The 18,274-nt window shown below is 40.6% G+C and overlaps 1 protein-coding gene across 1 annotated transcript in view; it reads right to left on the reverse strand.

Annotated features, from left to right (window-relative positions):
* CPNE4 (copine 4) overlaps window positions 1–18,274 on the reverse strand; it is a 407,444-nt gene that overhangs the window by 149,436 nt on the left and 239,734 nt on the right. The window contains exon 3 of the mRNA XM_024734696.1: window positions 7,862–7,933. Coding sequence (XP_024590464.1) covers window positions 7,862–7,933 — 72 coding nt within the window. The remainder of the gene's footprint in view (window positions 1–7,861; window positions 7,934–18,274) is intronic.

Consider the following 18,274-nt stretch of genomic DNA (forward strand, 5'->3'; position numbering starts at 1 on the left):
TCTCTACATCCTTTCCAGACCAACGATCATAAGGTCATCAAAGAAATATTCTAATTCCACTGTTTCAAAAAGACTGTCCTTGGGCTTTGAGTGAGAGAGAGAGAGAGAGGGAGAGAGAGAGAGAGAGAATAAGGAACTAAACCCTTAACTCTCAAGAACAGAGAATTTCTGACAAAGACTTTGACATAAGTGAAGAGATAATAACCTATCATCCTTTTTCATAAAATATCACTTGCCAATATTGAATAGTGACTCTCAAAACCTTGGAACAGAAACTGGTGGAAAAGAAGTGAGGAGACAGGCCTGAGGAGCAGGGGCGGGAGGTTCGAGACTAAGGTGGTGTGAGAGCCATGTGGAGGACAGGATCTTGGGGCTCTAGCCAGGTGTCAGGGCTATGCCACTGAGGTGGAAGAGCCAAGTTCAGGACACTGGCTCACAAGAGACCTACCAGCTCCACGTAATATCAAATGGCAAAAATCTCCCAGAGATCTCCATCTCAATGCCAAGACCCAGCTCCACTCAATGAACAGTAAGCTGCAGTGCAGAACACCCTATGCCAAAAAACTAGCAAGACAGGAACACAACCTTATCCATTAGCACAGAGACTGCTTAAAATCATAATAAAGCCACAGACACCTCAAAACACACTACCACACGTGGACTTGACCACCAGAAAGACAAGAACCAGCCTCAACCACCAGAACACAGGTAATAGTCCCCTCCACCAGGAAGCCTACACAACCCAATGAACCAACCTTAGCCACTGGGGACAGACACCAAAAACAATGGAAACTACGAACCTGCAGCCTGCGAAAAGGAGATCCAAAAAAAGAAGGTTAAGCAAAATGAGAAGACAGAGAAACACACAGCAGATGAAGAAGCAAGGCAAAAACCCACCAGACTTAACAAATGAAGAGGAAATAGGCAGTCTACCTGAAAAAAAATTCAGAATAATGATAGCAAAGATGATCCAAAATCTTGGAAATAGAGTAGAGAATATACAAGAAACCTTTAACAAGGACCTAGAAGAACTAAAGAGCAAACAAACAGTGATGAACAACACAATAAATGAAATTAACAATTCTCTAGAAGGGATCAATAGCAGAATAACTGAGGCAGAAGAACAGAAAAGTGACCTGGAAGATAGAATAGTGGAAATAATTACTGCAGAACAGAATAAAGAAAAAAGAATGAAAGGAATTAAGGACAGCCTCAGAGACCACTAGGACAACATTAAACAAACCAACATTCGAATTATAGGGGTCCCAGAAGAAGAAGAGAAAAACAAAGGGACTGAGAATATATTTGAAGAGATTATAGTTGAAAACTTCCCTAATATGGTAAAGGAAATAGTTAATCAAGCCCAGGAAGCACAAAGAGTCCCATACAGGATAAATCCAAGGAGAAACACACCAAGACACATATTAATCAAACTATCAAAAATTAAATACAAAGAACATATATTAAAAGCAGCAAGGAAAAAACAAGTAACACATAAGGGAATCCCCATAAGGTTAACAGCTGATATTTCTGCAGAAACCTGCAATCCAGAAGGGACTGGCAGGACATATTTAAAGTGATGAAGGAGAAAAATCTACAACCAAGATTATTCTACCCAGCAAGGATCTCATTCAGATTTGATGGAGAAACTAAAACATTTACAGACAAGCAAAAGCTAAGAGAATTCAGCACAACCAAACCAGCTTTACAAGAAATGCTAAAGGAACTTCTATAGGCAGGAAACACAAGAGAAGGAAAAGACCTACAATAATACACCCAAACCAGTGAAGAAAACGGTAATAGCAACATACATATCAATAATTACCTTAAATGTAAATGGACTAAATACTCCAACAAAAAGACACAGACTGGCTGAATGGATACAAAAACAAGACCCGTATATATGCTGTCTACAAGAGACCCATTTCGGACCTAGGGACACATACAGACTGCAAGTGAGGGGATGGAAAAAGATATTCCATGCAAATCAAAATCAAAAGAAAGCTGGAGCAGCAATTCTCATATCAGACAAAAGAGACTGTAAAACAAAGACTAGTACAAGAGACAAAGAAGGACACTACATAATGATCAAGGGATCAATCCAAGAAGATATAACAAATGTAACTATTTATGCACCCAACATAGGAGCATCTCAATACATAAGGCAAATACTAACAGCCATAAAAGGGGAAATCGACAGTAACACAATCATTGTAGGGGACATTAACACCCCACTTTCACCAAGGAACAGATGATCCAAAATGAAAATAAATAAGGAAGCAAAGCTTTAAATGATACATTAAACAAGATGGACTTAATTGATATTTGTAGGACACTGATCCAAAAACAAAAGAATACATATTCTTCACAAGTGCCCATGGAACATTCTCCAGGATAGATCATATCTTGGGTAAAAAATCAAGCCTTGGTAAATTTAAGAAAACTGAAATCGTATCAAGTATCTTTTATGACCACAATGTGATGAGACTAGATATCAATTATAGGAAAAAATCTGTAAAAAATTCAAAAACATGGAGGCCAAACAATATGCTTAAATAACGAAGTGATAACTGAAGAAATCAAAGAGGAAATCAAAAAATACCTAGAAACAAATGACAATGAAAACACAATGACCCAAAACCTATGGGATGCAGTAAAAGCAGCTCTAACAGGGAAGTTTAGAGCAATACAATCCTACCTTAAGAAACAAGAAACAACTGAAATAAACAACCTAGCATTATACCTAAAGCCATTAGAGAAAGAAGAACAAAAATACTCCAAAGTTAGCAGAAGAAAAGAAATCATATAGATCAGATCAGAAGTAAATGAAAAGGAAATGATGGAAATGATAGCAAAGATCAATAAAACAAAAAGCTGGTTCTTTGAGAAGATAAACAAAATTGATAAACCATTAGGCAGACTTATCAAGAAAAAAAGGAAGAAGACTCAAATCAATAGAATTAGAAATGAAAAAGGAGAAGTAACAACTGACACTGCAGAAATACAAAGGATCATGAGAGATTACTACAAGCAACTCTATGCCAATAAAATGGAGAGCCTGAAAGAAATGGACAAATTCTTAGAAATGCACAACCTTCTGAAACTGAACCAGGGAGAAATAGAAAATATAAACAGACCAAACACAAGCACTGAAATTGAAACTGTGATTAAAAATCTTCCAACAAACAAAAGCCCAGGACCAGATGGCTTCACAGGAGAATTCTATCAAACATTTAGAGAAGAGCTAACACTTATCTTTCTCAAACCCTTCCAAAATATAGCAGGGAGAGGGACACTCCCAAACTCATTCTATGAGGCCACCATCACTCTGATACCAATACCAGACAAAGATATCACAAAGAAAGAAAACTACAGGCCAATATCACTGATGAACATAGATGCAAAAATCCTCAACAAAATACTAGCAAACAGAATCCAACAGCACATTAAAAAGATCATACACTATGATCAAGTGGGGTTTATCCTAGGAATGCAAGCATTCTTCAATATACGCAAATCAATCAACGTGGTACACCATATTAACAAATTGAAGGAGAAAAACCATATGATCATCTCAATAGATGCAGAGAAAGCTTTTGACAAAATTCAACTCCCACTTATGATAAAAACCCTCCAGAAAATAGGCATAGATGGAACTTTCCTCAACATAATAAAGGCCATATATGACAAACCCACAGCCAACATTGTCCTCAATGGTGAAACACCGAAATTATTTCCACTAAGATCAGGAACAAGACAAGGTAGCCCACTCTCACCACTACTATTCAACATTGTTTTGGAAGTTTTAGCCACAGCAATCAGAGAAGAAAAAGAAAGAAAAGGAATCCAAATTGGAAAAGAAGAAGTAAAGCTGTCACTGTTTGCAGATGACATGATACTATACATAGAGAATCCTAAAGATGCTACCAGAAAACTACTAGAGCTAATCAATGAATTTGGTAAAGTAGCAGGATACAAAATTAATGCACAGAAGTCTGTTGCATTCATATACACTAATGATGAAAAATCTGAAATTGAAATTAGGAAAACACTCCCATTTACCATTGCAACAAAAAGAATAAAATATCTAGGAATAAACCTACCTAAGAAGACAAAAGACCTGTATGCAGAAAATTATAAGACACTGATGAAAGAAATTAAAGATGATACAAATAGATGGAGAGATATACCATGTTCTTGGATGGGAAGAATCAACATTGTGAAAATGACTCTACTACCCAAAGCAATCTACAGATTCAATGCAATCCCTATCAAACTACCACTGGCATTTTTCACAGAACTAGAACAAAAAATTTCGCAATTTGTATGGAAACACAAAAGACCCCGAATAGCCAAAGCAATCTTGAGAACGAAAAACGGAGCTGGAGGAATCAGGCTCCCTGACTTCAGACTATATTACAAAGCAACAGTAATCAAGACAGTATGGTACTGGCACAAAAACAGAAAGATAGATCAATGGAACAGGATAGAAAGCCCACAGATAAACCCATGCACATATGGTCAAGTTATCTTTGATAAAGGAGGAAAGAATATACAGTGGAGAAAAGACAGCCTCTTCAATAAGTGGTGCTGGGAAAACTGGACAGCTACATGTAAAAGAATGAAATTAGAACACTCCCTAACACCATACACAAAAATAAACTCAAAATGTATTAAAAACCTAGATGTAAGGACAGACACTATCAAACTCATAGAGGAAAATATAGGCAGAACACTCTATGCCATAAATCACAGCAAGACCCTTTTTGACCCACCTCCTAGAGAAATGGAAATAAAAACAAAAATAAACAAATGGGACCTAATGAAACTTCAAAGCTTTTGCACAGCAAAGGAAACCGTAAACAAGACGAAAAGACAACCCTCAGAATGGGAGAAAATATTTGCAAATGAAGCAACTGACAAAGGATTAATCACCCAAACATACAAGCAACTGATGCAGCTCAATATCAAAAAAACAAACAACCCCATCCAAAAATGGGCAGAAGATCTAAATAGACATTTCTCCAAAGAAGATATACAGAATGCCAACAAACACATGAAAGAATGCTCAACATCATTAATCATTAGAGAAATGAAAATCAAAACTACAATGAGATATCATCTCACACCAGTCAGAATGGCCATCTTCAAAAACTCTACAAAATAAATGCTGGAGTGGGTGTGGAGAAAAGGCAACCCTCTTGTACTGTTGGTGGGAAAGTAAATTGATACAGCCACTATGGAGAACAGTATGGAGATTCCTTAAAAAACTAAAAATAGAACTACCATACAACCCAGCAATCCCACTACTGGGCATATACCCTGAGAAAACCATAATTCAAAAAGATTCATGTACCAAAATGTTCACTGCAGCTCTATTTACAATAGCCAGGACACGGAAGCCACCTAAGTGTCCATCAACAGATGAATGGATAAAGAAGATGTGGCACATATATAAAATGGAATATTACTCATCCTTAAAATGGAACAAAACTGAGTTATTTGTAGTGAGATGGATGGACCTGGAGACTTATACAGAGCGAAGTAAGTCAGAAAGAGAAAAGCAAATACCGTATGCTAACACATATATATGGAATCTGAAAAGAAAATGAAGAGAAACGGTCAGAAGAACCTAGGGGCCAGATGGGAATAAAGATGCAGACCTACTAGAGGATGGACTTGAGGATATGGGGAGGGGGAGGGGGAAGTTGGGAAGGAGTGGGAGAGTGGCATGGACATACGTGCATTACCAAGCGAAGATTGATGGGATGGGAGGCAGCCGCATAGCACAGGGAGATCAGCTCGGTGTTTTGTGACCACCTAGAGGGGTGAGAATAAAGATGTTAAAAAAAAAACTCCAATAAAGACGTTAAAAAAAAAAAGAAGTCAGTAGAAAAACAACAATAACAACAATGAAAATATAAGGCCCAATGTAGCTGCATATAGGTTAAACCACTGCTAAATCATGTTAGGACTTCACCATGCATTTGGAGGCCGTAATGTGTGGACACCCTTATCAAATTTGTTATGTGGAGACACTGAGCTTTAATTCAATTTTATCTCCATTCTATCTGAGATCAACTTTTCCATTATGAGTTGGGTTCATCTGTTCTGAGTACACATTGGTAGCCTCTGGAAAGTTTTATTTTATGCATAATATTAAAGCTAAAAGAGTTGTCTAAATAGGGAAGGATGCTTCCAAACGTGTGAGCACCTGAAGAGTAGGGAACATGGGTCCAGATACATAATGAAAACTGAAGAACTACTTGATAAACCAGAAATCATCATATTTACATTTTTCATTCAATTCTCTTTTGTCCCATATCATCTTACACTCCACTTGAGCTGAGGTCTTTAATTATTTTGTGGTTACAGACACATTTGGAAAGATCATGAAAGTTATGACCTCCATTTGCAAAGCCTAGAAAATTTTGCACATACTTTTAAGTGTTTTCCAGAAGTTATGGAAGCCATTGTTCTGATCCAAGGACACAGGATTCAGAGGAGTATTTAAATATTTAAAATTAGGAAGGAGGTTAAGTTTTTCTGGGCTTTGTAGAGAAAGGAAATTCCCAAGAAGTCTTAGAGAAAAGTGACAAGATGAGCTTTTGTTCACCTGTGAAAGAACCGTGGCAGATCTCACACCTGGGTTCACCATCCCAAGTCTTATCTAGGATTGTGGGCTTTGGTAGTGAGCCCGTGGGTCCATGGATTTTTAGAGTACCAATGGCATCTTTAAAGACCGTTTGAACCATTTGTTCATGATTGAACATGGCAGTCAAGAATAAGCTCTGACATGACTGTGTCATTTTAAAATTTAATATTCAAGCCAACAAACTCAGCTAAGTGCTTGTGAGAATGGTCCTAACTTTCACCAGTAGAAATAAAATATTTTTGAATTTTTCCTTTAAAAAATGGCTTAAATTTTTAAAAAATGAATCAGTCACTTTCTAGTTAAAAAGGAATGTTCAGAGGAACTTAGGAGGTTTTCCTCCTGAGACAATCTGCCTTGCAATCAATTCAGATTCTCCTGGTACTTTTTTCTACCTATTACTATTATTTTTTGTCCACACAGCTAAATGGTTAGACTATCTTTCTTAAGGGCGCTAATACAAGATGCCAAAGTTTCAAATACTGGAGTTCTACTTGAACATTTAATATTTTATTTAGAAATACTTCCAGTATTGCCTTATAGAACGTTCTGCAATGACAGAAATGTTCTATAATCTGCACTGTTCAATATAGCAGTGGCCAGCCACATGGAACTACTGAGCGCTTAATACATGGATAGTGGAAGGAATGACTATTTGCTTTTATTTAATTTTAAGTTCAAATAATCACATGGCTACCAAATAGAACAGTGCAGTTCCAAACTATTATATTAGAGAGGAGAGTTAAATGCTGGGCTCTCTCATCCTCAGGCAACAGACCAAACCTTGGACTAAATGATATTAGAGCATTTTTTTTCTCAAGAAACTGAGAAACAGGGACAGGTAGCTTTTTTTGGCAGGGGGCTGCGGGGGAGTAGGTAGCTCTGATGATTTGAAAACTCCAGGCTATTCTGTATTCTTACTGTGCTCAATAACCCCATCTTTGTCCCCTGCTAAAACCTACATTTAATTACAGAAGTGCTTAGTTGAAGTGAATGGCCTCACTTTCAAATCCTTTTTCGTACAATAGAAAGGTCAAAATTGTATTGTCAGGAAGGAGAAAGATGGAAAAAAGAAAGGGCAACCGGGACAGTTGAGCAGTTGTGGGTTCAACTCCCAACATCCAGAGGGTCAGCTTCCCACGTGGCTGGGTCGGACCAGCCAGCTCCATTTTGGGCGCCTGGGCAGGTGGCTGCTTAGGGAGGGCTCACCGTGATAGAGGATTTCCCTGCCGTGTTCCCGTGCTTCAACAAGGATTTGGACAGCTTTCTCTGGGAAACAATCTGTACAAAAGGAAACACAAGGTGGAGATACTAGTCATATACTTGCAGGTATACTCTTTAGTATTTCCCTTACAAAATTTTGCACTTACATCTCTCCTTGAAATTATGACATCAGTGTTCATTTATTTTCCAAGGTTCTTCGACAAACCTCTCCTAAATACAGGTCATTCCCTTCTTTCCTCTTATGGCTTGTGCTGTAAGTGTGAGTGTGTAAGGGATTACAGATAATTCAGTACTAATGGAGGTGGCTTAATCATTGCTGAGACATTTATATTAAAATTAGACAAAACACGTTGGATATGTACATTAACATAAAGGAGATGAAGTTTCAGAATGATCTCAAATTAGCACTAAAACCTCTGTGCAGAGTGGAGGATGGAGTGAAGGGAGGAAAGAAACTCAAGGTCTAAATATACACTTCCTGTATCGATAACGTCTAGAGTTCTATTTTTACTATATTCAATAGGAAGCAATAAAGTAAGTCATGAGGAGACTGATGCTCAGACAAGCCAAAAGGAGTAACTGGGGTCCTCTCCACTGGGAGCTATTCTCAGCAGAACCTGCCCCATCCCCTCTTGTTTTCTTTTCTGAAAGGGAAAGGTGGCAAGGCAGTAAGGCCCTGATGGGCCTGCACCCCATGATTCCCCAGGATTCCCAAAGGAGACAAGGCTTAAAAGACTAAAGTGAAAGCCGTGGTCTGCTCTCGGCAGAGGGAAAGCATAGTCCTCTGCTGTGGGCGGCAGCTTCTATCTGGATGGCCCCAGTGATCCCCGCTTCCTGGTGTTCTTGCCATTGTGTAATTCCCTCCCCTTGAGTGTTGGGTGGATCCAGTGATTTGCTTCCAATGAACAGAATACTACAAAAGTGATGGGATATCACTTCAGGGATTAGGTTCCAAAATCACTGACTTCCTTCTTGCTCGTCATCTCTCATTCTCTCTCTTAGAGCCTTTGCTCCGGGAGAAGCAGGCTGCTAGGTTGTGAACAGCCCTGTAGGAGCAGCCCACATGGCCAGGAATTGATGTCCCCACTCAACAGCCAGTGAGAACCAGAGGCTAGCCAGCAGCCACACAACAGCCTGGAGCAGGTCCTCCCACAAGGTGAGCCTTGAGATAACTGCACCTCGACAGCAGCCTTGTGAGAGACCCTGGTCCAGAGGACCCAGCCACGCTGCCCCAACCCCTGACACACAGAAGTTGTGAGATAATAAGTGTTTGTTTTTAAGCTTTCAACTTTTGCAGTAATTTTTAATGCAGCAATCGGTAAAAGTACACATAAGAAAGGGAAGGAGATCACTGTGAAGAGTGGGGACATAAACCCATTCTCTGAAATCCTTATATATTTTGTCTCTGTGTTAGAGCAATAAAAATATTAGGAGTGTGCTAATATCAAATGCAAAAAGTTCAGAGACCTTCCCTAGGCCAAGCAGATTAAAGATCCTAATGTTCAGTCAGCTGTCATCTGAAGAAGGAGTGCGTCTATAAAGAATCACCAGGTGATGATGATGATGTTGATGACATCAATGAGAGCAATGGGAGCTCCCATGTAAGTATACAGATCATGTGGGAGATGCCTTATTCATTCCAAAAATAATTATCTAGTCCCCAAAATATAACAAACTTGGTGCTAGGCACTAAGAATAGAGGGGTAAGCAAAGTCAGATGCAATAGCTGACCTCATGGAGCTTACATTTTAGTGGGGGAGATAGTAATAAACCAAATGGTCAAACAAATATAACTTGTCACAAAGGAGACATGCACTGGCCATGGTGGGGACGATGAATGGGGTGACTGACAGTGGACCACTTATGAATCTCCGGCAGCAGTACAGGTGAGAGGTAATAGTGGCTATGGAGATGGAGAGAAAAGACTGGATTTATGAGATAGTTAGGTGTAAAATAGTCAGAATTTGGAAATGGATTGAATACAGAGTGAGTGGGAGGCATCCTAAAGTATCACTAGATCAGAGGGTTATGCCCTTCAGTGAGTTAAGAGTCACAAGAAGGGGAAATTAAATTGGAAGGCAAAGAGCAAAGTCTGGGGCAGAAAACAGACTGGAGTAGGTTGAAGAGGAGAGAAAGAGGAAGAAAATGGACAAGAAGAAAATTCTTTCAATGAGTTTGGCTATATAGTGGGGGAGAGAGAATAGACCCTGAGGGGAAGGAGAAATTCAGTAAGTTTTTTGTCTTAGTGGTTATTTTGTTGCTAACTTTACAGCCCCACAAATTTGGTATTATTAATTTCCTTTTATAGAGGAGCAAAGTTAGACACAGGGAGTTTAAGTAACTTTCCTAAGGCCATAGAGCTAGGAGGGAGTGTGCCTGGGATTTGAACATAGGTCTGATTCCAGAAACTGATCTCCAGTTACATTATGACTGGTAAGCGAACTCCTAAAACAGGTTCAGAAAATGTGCACAGCTGGATTTGTACTACATGTGTTTGCTTTTAAGTCCTAGATCTCATGTTAGTGCTTAAGCCTCAATGTGTAATCATGGAGAAGATGGTAAAGAAATAATCAAGTTAAAGCTTACGAATGAACTAATCTGGAGACACTGGCTTTGATTAAGTGCAGTGTAGCATAATGATTAAGAACATAGGTTTTTTATTTATAGTTGACTATCAATAAAATGACATGAAAAAATTCAGATGATAAAGGAATTGGCTTTCCTTTCCATAGTTAATTCTGAATTCTGAACTCACCTTTCCCACCCTACTCATTATGAACATTCCAGTGCTTTTAGTCCTATCGGCAAAATCATTATCCCACCCCCCCCCAATTCTCAGATTGTCACTTGTTCTAGAAAAGCTACCATTTCTTAGAATAATGTAGACATTATTTTTTAACTTGAGATAAACCAAAACACAGGAAACACAGAAGACAAACAGCAAAAGGACATTAGAAGACTTTGTGGTTTCTCTCCAGGGGTTTTTCAGTGGGGAGTGGAAGGGAAGACACATGAATAGATGACAAAACAAGGGTCACTGATAAGCAGTAGCCAGGTCAGTATCTCTCTAAAGAAAGGTAACAGATTTATTTGGGAACATTATACCCTGTTCCCAAATAAATCTGGTCTCAGAAATACTTTGGTCCACTGTTGCTGCGTTTCATCCACATTGGTTACCTACCCCAATAACTCCAAGTGACCCCAACAACCTTGTCAGCCCTGAGATGACCCATGCATTGGGTTACCAGGTATTGGTAGACTGTCATTACAGACTGTGTCTTCCAAGATCCACATTTTCTTTCTTCAAGGAAGACCAAGGATGGTACCAGGTCTTTCTCACTCTGTTTTAGAAATGCCAACGTTTCCATTTGTAGGGTCTGAAGAGAATGCTACTACATACCACCTCCTGCCTTTTACAAATGCTAGGAAGACAAGCAATTTCCCAGGAAATATTCCTTCTTAAGAAATGGTCATATGGGTAAATAAGTGGCTAATCAAGCAGTCATTCAAACAAACATTCTACAGCTCCAGGCCTCTAACTCAGCTCCAAAGAATGAGTAATAATCAAGGTTTCAAACCTTTCATTGTAATAATGATTGATAATGAGTTGCCATTGGCATTGCCATTCTTAGGACTTCGAGCAAAAATAGTAGGATGCCCAGCTGAAGCAGCGATCTATAGAGAAAAGTCTATTTGTTGCCAATTCTCTTCTCACACAGGCTTTGTTGCAGCTGAAGCAACTGCATCATACTCAAAAACAGCCTTAGGTCATGTCAGAGGATGAGGGGTTTAGAGTGACAAGGACTTACACTTGTCCCAGCTGATACTGAGGCCAACAAATAGGCAGCATTTAACACTGGGCTAAAGGGGATGCACTTGTCAGAAGTCCTCTAATTTGATTCTTCTCACCCTATAGTGGGGTCACAGTTGCAACCCTTAGACTTCAATGGAAGGATGAAATATAGGGGGAGGAAACACTCTTATTAGCAAAGTCGAATCAGAGGGACATTAGCACCATCAAGTCCCTGATCTGCATTCACACATGGATCTGGGGAGGAAGTGCTTCTCTCCCTGTGAAGTGGGTGATATTCTAACAGTAGGGATCCTCATTTTCAGGGAAGTCCACTGTTTCATTTAGATAAATGGGAACAAAACCAGGAGAATAAAAAACATTTTGGTCAATATTTCAACAAGTGTTTGTTCATCTGGACTTGCTTACAAAGACTTTCAAAACAGTCATTTTGGGAACTAGACATTCGTCTTTCATGAGATCTCTTTTACTGAAAATATCTTCAGATTATTTCTGGAAATTGCTTTAAGACTCCATTGCAAAAACAAACATTTATTGAACATCTTTTCTGTGCCAGGCACTGTTCTGAGATAACAGTGGTGGACAGGTGAAAACATAATTATAATACTTGACATTCATACCTCTGTTAGCCAGAATTGATAATGCCCAAAGCATGTGTCAGAGAACTTTCATTTATTAAAAGGTAAGTAAATATTGTATGAAAAAGTCTTTGTGTAGATAAGTCTGGAAATCACACGATTAGAAAAAGTTTGACATCTTTAACTGCAGGGTATTAACAGAGCTTTAGTTGTGAATCACCCTGAGCACAGCCATGGAAGGAGCATTCTTTATACTTTTTTGACCCCAGAATCTTTTGTCAAGGAGCATCCCTGGTGTTCTGAAAACTAGCAATTACTACTCCCATCACTACAGGGTACAACCAAGGGCCCCTGATGACTCCTGTAGCAACAGAGGGGGACAGGTCCAGGTCCTCTCAGGCCTGACTCTTGCAGAGCTGGCTGGGCTCCCAACAGCCAGCATTGGCATCTCTTTGCCTACAGGTTCTTCTGGAGTCTGTGCCCACTGTCCACAGGAACAGTAAGCTGAAAGTGGGGGGGGGGATTAACACCCTTGGGAGTGGAGTCAACCAACTGATGGGCTTTGGCACAGAAATCTCCCAGCTCCTTTAGCCCAGGGATGGGGGTAACTCTGTGGTGTTTGTTCTGCACAGAAGCTGAGTTTTCCCAGTGGATGGAGTTCCAGTTACTCCCAGTGGTGATTCCTTAGACATCAGAGCCTTTGCTTTATTGGCCACTCCCCCTTTCCTGCCACTTCTCCACTCCCTTTCTAGTGTTTCCTTCACTTTCCAAATAATCTACTTTTCAATCCTTGTCTGCTTCTGGGCGACACTACCAAAATTCAACTCTGTGTCAGATAATGTATCGAGCATTTCACATATATTATCTCATTTACTGTCATTTAATGAGCAAAACTCTCTCTTGCCCCAAGCAACTGGGATGAGGGAAGCAAGGCTTTGAGAAATTGAGTTTATCTAAGGTCACATAGCATTATGGACTGAATTGTGAACCTTCCCACCCCTCCTCCCCTTCATATCACAGTCACAAATACAATGTGACTGTATTTGGAGACAGGGCCTATAATGGAGATAACTGAGGTTAAATGAAGTCATAAGGGTGGGACCCTAATCCAACAGGACTAGTATCCTTATAAAAAAAGGAAGATCCATCAGAAGTCTCTCTCCCTCTCTCTCTGCAATATGTACACCGAGGAAAGGGTATGTGAGGACACCATGAGAAGGTAGCTGTCTACAAGCCAGCAGGAGAGGTCTCACCACAAACTAACCCCGCTGTCACCTTGATCTTGGAATTCCAGCTTCCAGAACTATGATAAAATTGCCATTGTTTAAGACACTAGTGTGTGATATTTTGTTATGGCAGCCCTAACAGGTTAATACACATAGCTTATAAGAGTTGAAGCCAGGATTCATTCCTTCACTGAGTATCATATTTATTGAGCATCTATTATGTGCTGGGTATTGAGAATAAAATGATGGCACAAAGACAGGCACACAATTGCCCTTCCAGAGGTAGTCACACAAAACCCATGTCAAATTCCAACTCTGCAAGGAGAAGTAATGTCATGCTGTGAGAGGGGGGCTCACCAGATTCAGGAGGTCAGGTAAGGCATTTCTGAAGAAACTGCCCCTGACCTGAAGGCTCATGGATAACTGAGTAGTCAAAGAGGAGAGGGAATAGTAGGTACAAGGGTATATATGAGTATGAGGAGCAGGCTGAATATGAGGGACAGAAAAGAAGACTTTTAATTTATCCCCAGAGACCAGGTTCTTGGCCATGTTGTCCTCTGATTGACACTAGGTACTTTAGCAACGTTGGCTGTGGTAGGTAAAAAATGACTCCCTAAATATATCCATACCCTAAATCGCTGAAATCTGTGTGTATTACCTTATATGGCAAAAAACAAAAAACAAAAAAAACACCAGTCTTCACAGTATAATTAAATTAAGGATCTTAAAATAGGTAATTTATCCTGGATTATTTGGGTAGACTCTAAATGTAATCTCAAGTGTCCTTATAAGAGGGAATCAGAGGGAGATATAATTTATGACATACACTCAGAAAGGATGAAAATATGAAGACAGAGCAGAGAAATACTTGAAGATGTTGGACATGACAAGGAATGGATTCTCCCCTAGAGTCTCCAGAGGGAGTACGGCCCTGCTGACACCTTGATTTCAGACTTCTGCCCCCAGAACTATGAGAGAATAAATCTGTGTTGTTTCAAGCCACCAAGTTTGTGATAATTTGTAACAGTAAACACAGGAAACTAATAGACTGACTTAGCCCATGACCAGGTTCAAAGTTCCAGGAAAAGATACCATGATGGCTTCAGTGATGACTGATTTTAGGGAAATCCCTACCTTCCCATTTCCCTCCCAAGACAGCTGGGCAATATTACTTCACCTGATAGAAGTCAGACCCTCTCAAGATAAATATACCTGAAGACCCTGTCTTTGACACTCTTCCTCTTTCTCCTGGTCATGTCTTGTTTCCACTACTGACCGAAAGGAGCCACAATCCTATCTGAGCACAGAATAACTGCTGAGAACCTTGGCATCTTGTGTGCACTACCAATAAAGGGAAGCCTTAAAATGGTTTTAAACATCATTAAAAAATAGCCTTTAAGAGCTACGCTTTTTCTTATGCTGTTCCTTTTGCCTAGGATGACTCATACCTTCTCCCCTCAATTGGCAAATTTATTCATTTTTAAGATCTTCATTAGAAGTTGGGATGGTTGCTGTGGTAGGAGGGATGTGAAGTCACCTGTGGGATGGAGAACTATTACTTCCGCCCTCACGCGTGTCCTCCCCTCCTCATCCTAGCTGGTTCCCTGCAGCAGCAGCAGCAGCATGGCCTGGGTTGCTAGAAATGCAGGCTTTCAGGGCCCACCACAGACCTGCTGAATCAGAATCTGCATTTTGATGAGGTCCCCAGGTGACCTGCATGTACATTAAAAGTGAGAAGCACTGAGCTAAAAAGTAAGAATTGCACATTGACAATTTCAGTACAGTATGATCAGATTTAGAGGATTTCTAGAAAAGGGCTTTAAGATGAATCTGTTCTGCTGATTTAGACTTTCATTAAAGGTAAAGCTGTAGGAGCTAAGAAGCTTTCTCAGCCATTCGGGGGAGAGAACGGTGACACACGTGTGTACATATGTTTTATGTAAACTCAGTCTGGTCCTCAGCTCCCCAGTGGAGACCTACAGAAGGACAAGCCTAGAGAGAATGATTCCAAGTGACAGGAGTGATGGGTAATCTGCTTCCTTGGGCTTCCTGTCTTGAGATTTCTATTAAGCAGGGTTCTAATTACTTCAAGTGTAATTACAGACTTTTACCCTTTCTCTGACTTCATTAGTAAGGGACGGAAAGAGTTTCGGAGAGAGATTTACGGACTGCCTGTGTATTAATTATGCACCTTTGCCTCCTCATCACAAATGACCTGGTCCAGAGGTCACCTCCCCACCCTCAGTTAAGCTGTACCACATGGCGATCAGGAGAAGGAGAAAGAGCTGCGTCTCCAAGCAGCTGTTGCCTAGGGTAGGGCACTGTGTCAGGTCAAGGGCACAAGGCAGCTTTTCAACCATTGCCTTGGCAGGCTGTGACTCGTCTTCAGTGAGGCTGGCAACAAAACACTAATAGTCCACAGGATAGAAGAGGATGGGAGAAAGCCCCTGACCATTTTTAAGCAAAGTATGCAAATTCCAGCTTTCAGGTTGTTAGATTAGGTTAACTAGGTTGTTAACAGGTGAAGAGACCAGAAGCTCAAAGATAACTAAGGTAATAAAGCTACTGAAGAGTCACGATACTACTGCAGGAAGAGCACTTACTGTGTGCCAGCTACTGCTCTGAAGTGCCTTGTGTGTACTAATTAATTTAATTCTCATGACAGCCCTATGGAGTAAGTATTATGCCCATTTACAGATAAGAAAATGAAGTATAGAGAGTGTATTGGTTTGCTAGGGCTGCCATAACAAATTACCACAAATTTACATAAAACAACAGAACCATATTCTTTCATGGCTGCAGAGGGCAGAGTTTGAAGTCAAGGCATCTGTGGGGGTCGTGCTCCCTCTGGAGGCTCTAAGGGCGATTTCCATATCTAGTCTCTTCAGTGTCTGGTGCCTGCCACTGTCCCCTGGCCTGTGGCCGCATCACTCCACCTCCTTCACGAGACCCTCTCCTGTCTGCGTCCCTCCTTTGTGGTTCCTTTATAAGGACAGTTGTCGCTGGATTTACCCCACCTGGATAATCCAGGTTGAGCTCTTCATCTTGAGATCCTTAATTACATCTGCAGAGACTTTTTGTCCAAATAAGGTCACATTCACAGATTGTGGGGCTGAGGATGTAGACATATTTTGGGGGCCACCATTAGGTCCACTACAGAGAAGCTAGGTGAATTTTTCAAGGTTCCACAGCCAGGAAGTAGCAGAGTTGAGATTTGAACCCAGTCAGTCCAGCCCAGAATCCATCCCCTCTCTGCTGCCTCCCATAAATGACAGAGGCTGGACTTGATCCTGTGCTAAACCCTGCCAGATGTATGCAGTGATTCACACTCACTCCTCACCCTGGGGGAGCTGACCTCAGAGGGTCATTTCCTCTCCCTCAGACCACTGCAGGGGCCACTTAACTGGTCCCCTAGATTCACTCTTGCTACATAATGTAAAGTAAGAGCCACACATGATGATAAAGAAGACGTGGTGTGTGTGTGTGTGTGAGTGTGTGTGTGTGTGTGTGTGTGTGTGTGTGTAATGGAATATCACTCAGCCATGAAGAAAAATGAAACAATGTAATTTGCAGCAACATGGAGGGACCTAGAGATTATCACACTAACTGAAGCAAGTCAGACAGAGAAAGACAAATACCATATGACATCGCTTATATGTGGAATCTAAAAAAATGATACAAATGAACTTATTTACAAAACAGAAATAGACTTACAGACATAAAAAACAAAGTTATGGGAGACTTCCCTGGTGGTCCAGTGGTTAAGAATCTGCCTTCCAATGTAGGGGATGCAGATTTGATCCCTGGTTTGGGAACTAAGATCCCACGTGCCACGGGGCAACTAAGCCCATGTGCTCTGGAACCTGCATGCCACAACTAGAGAGAAGCCCACGCACTGCCACGAAGAGCCCGCTCGCCTCAATGAAAGATCCCACATGCCGCAATGAAGATCCCGTGTGCCACAACTAAGACCTGACACAGCCAAATAAATTTTTTTAAAAACTTATGGTTACCAAAGGGGAAAGGGAGGGGAGGGATAAATTAGGAGTTTGAGATTAACATATACACACTACTATATATAAAATAGATAACCAACAAGGTCCTACTGTATAGCACAGGGAACTATATTCAATATCTTGCAATAATCTATACGGGAAAAGAATCTGAAAAAGAATAGATACATAATGAATCACTTTGCTGTATAACTGAAGCTAATACAACAGTCTTAATCAACTATATTTCAATTAAAAAATTAAAATATAAATTAATAAAAAGAAAAAGGTCACACATGAGGGTCCAAATGCTGAGCATGGTGTAGGACCAGGCAGGGTAACCTCTCCAAGCCTCAGTTTTGTCTTCTCTGAAATGGTGATGATACTATCTACCCCACTGGTTTATCATGTGCATAATGAGTAGCAACAAAATCCCAGCATCAGGCCCATAGAGATGCTTATGAAATGCTCCTTCCTCTTCTCTTCTCTCCTATCTAATCAATTCCCACAAAGAGATGATTATAGTCATTGATTGGCTTGGACTGGGGTTCTGGCAGTGGAGTGGAAAGAGAGGTAGAGAGTAAAGATATTTAAGACACTGAGTTGATGGGGCTTTGGGAAAGGCTGATGGGTGGGCTGTGGAGCAGAGGGAGTGAGTGAGTGGTGCAAGGGAAGGCTCCTCGGTTTTGGGTCTCTGCATCTGGGAGGACAGAGCTGTCATTCCCTGAATGGGGCAGATGGAGGCTGTGGGCAGGGAGAGCAAGAAGACATGGTGAGTTTGATGTGGGGTT

Source organism: Neophocaena asiaeorientalis, unplaced genomic scaffold (assembly GCF_003031525.2).
Source record: "Neophocaena asiaeorientalis asiaeorientalis breed wild unplaced genomic scaffold, Neophocaena_asiaeorientalis_V1.1 scaffold630, whole genome shotgun sequence".
NCBI lineage: Eukaryota > Metazoa > Chordata > Mammalia > Artiodactyla > Phocoenidae > Neophocaena > Neophocaena asiaeorientalis.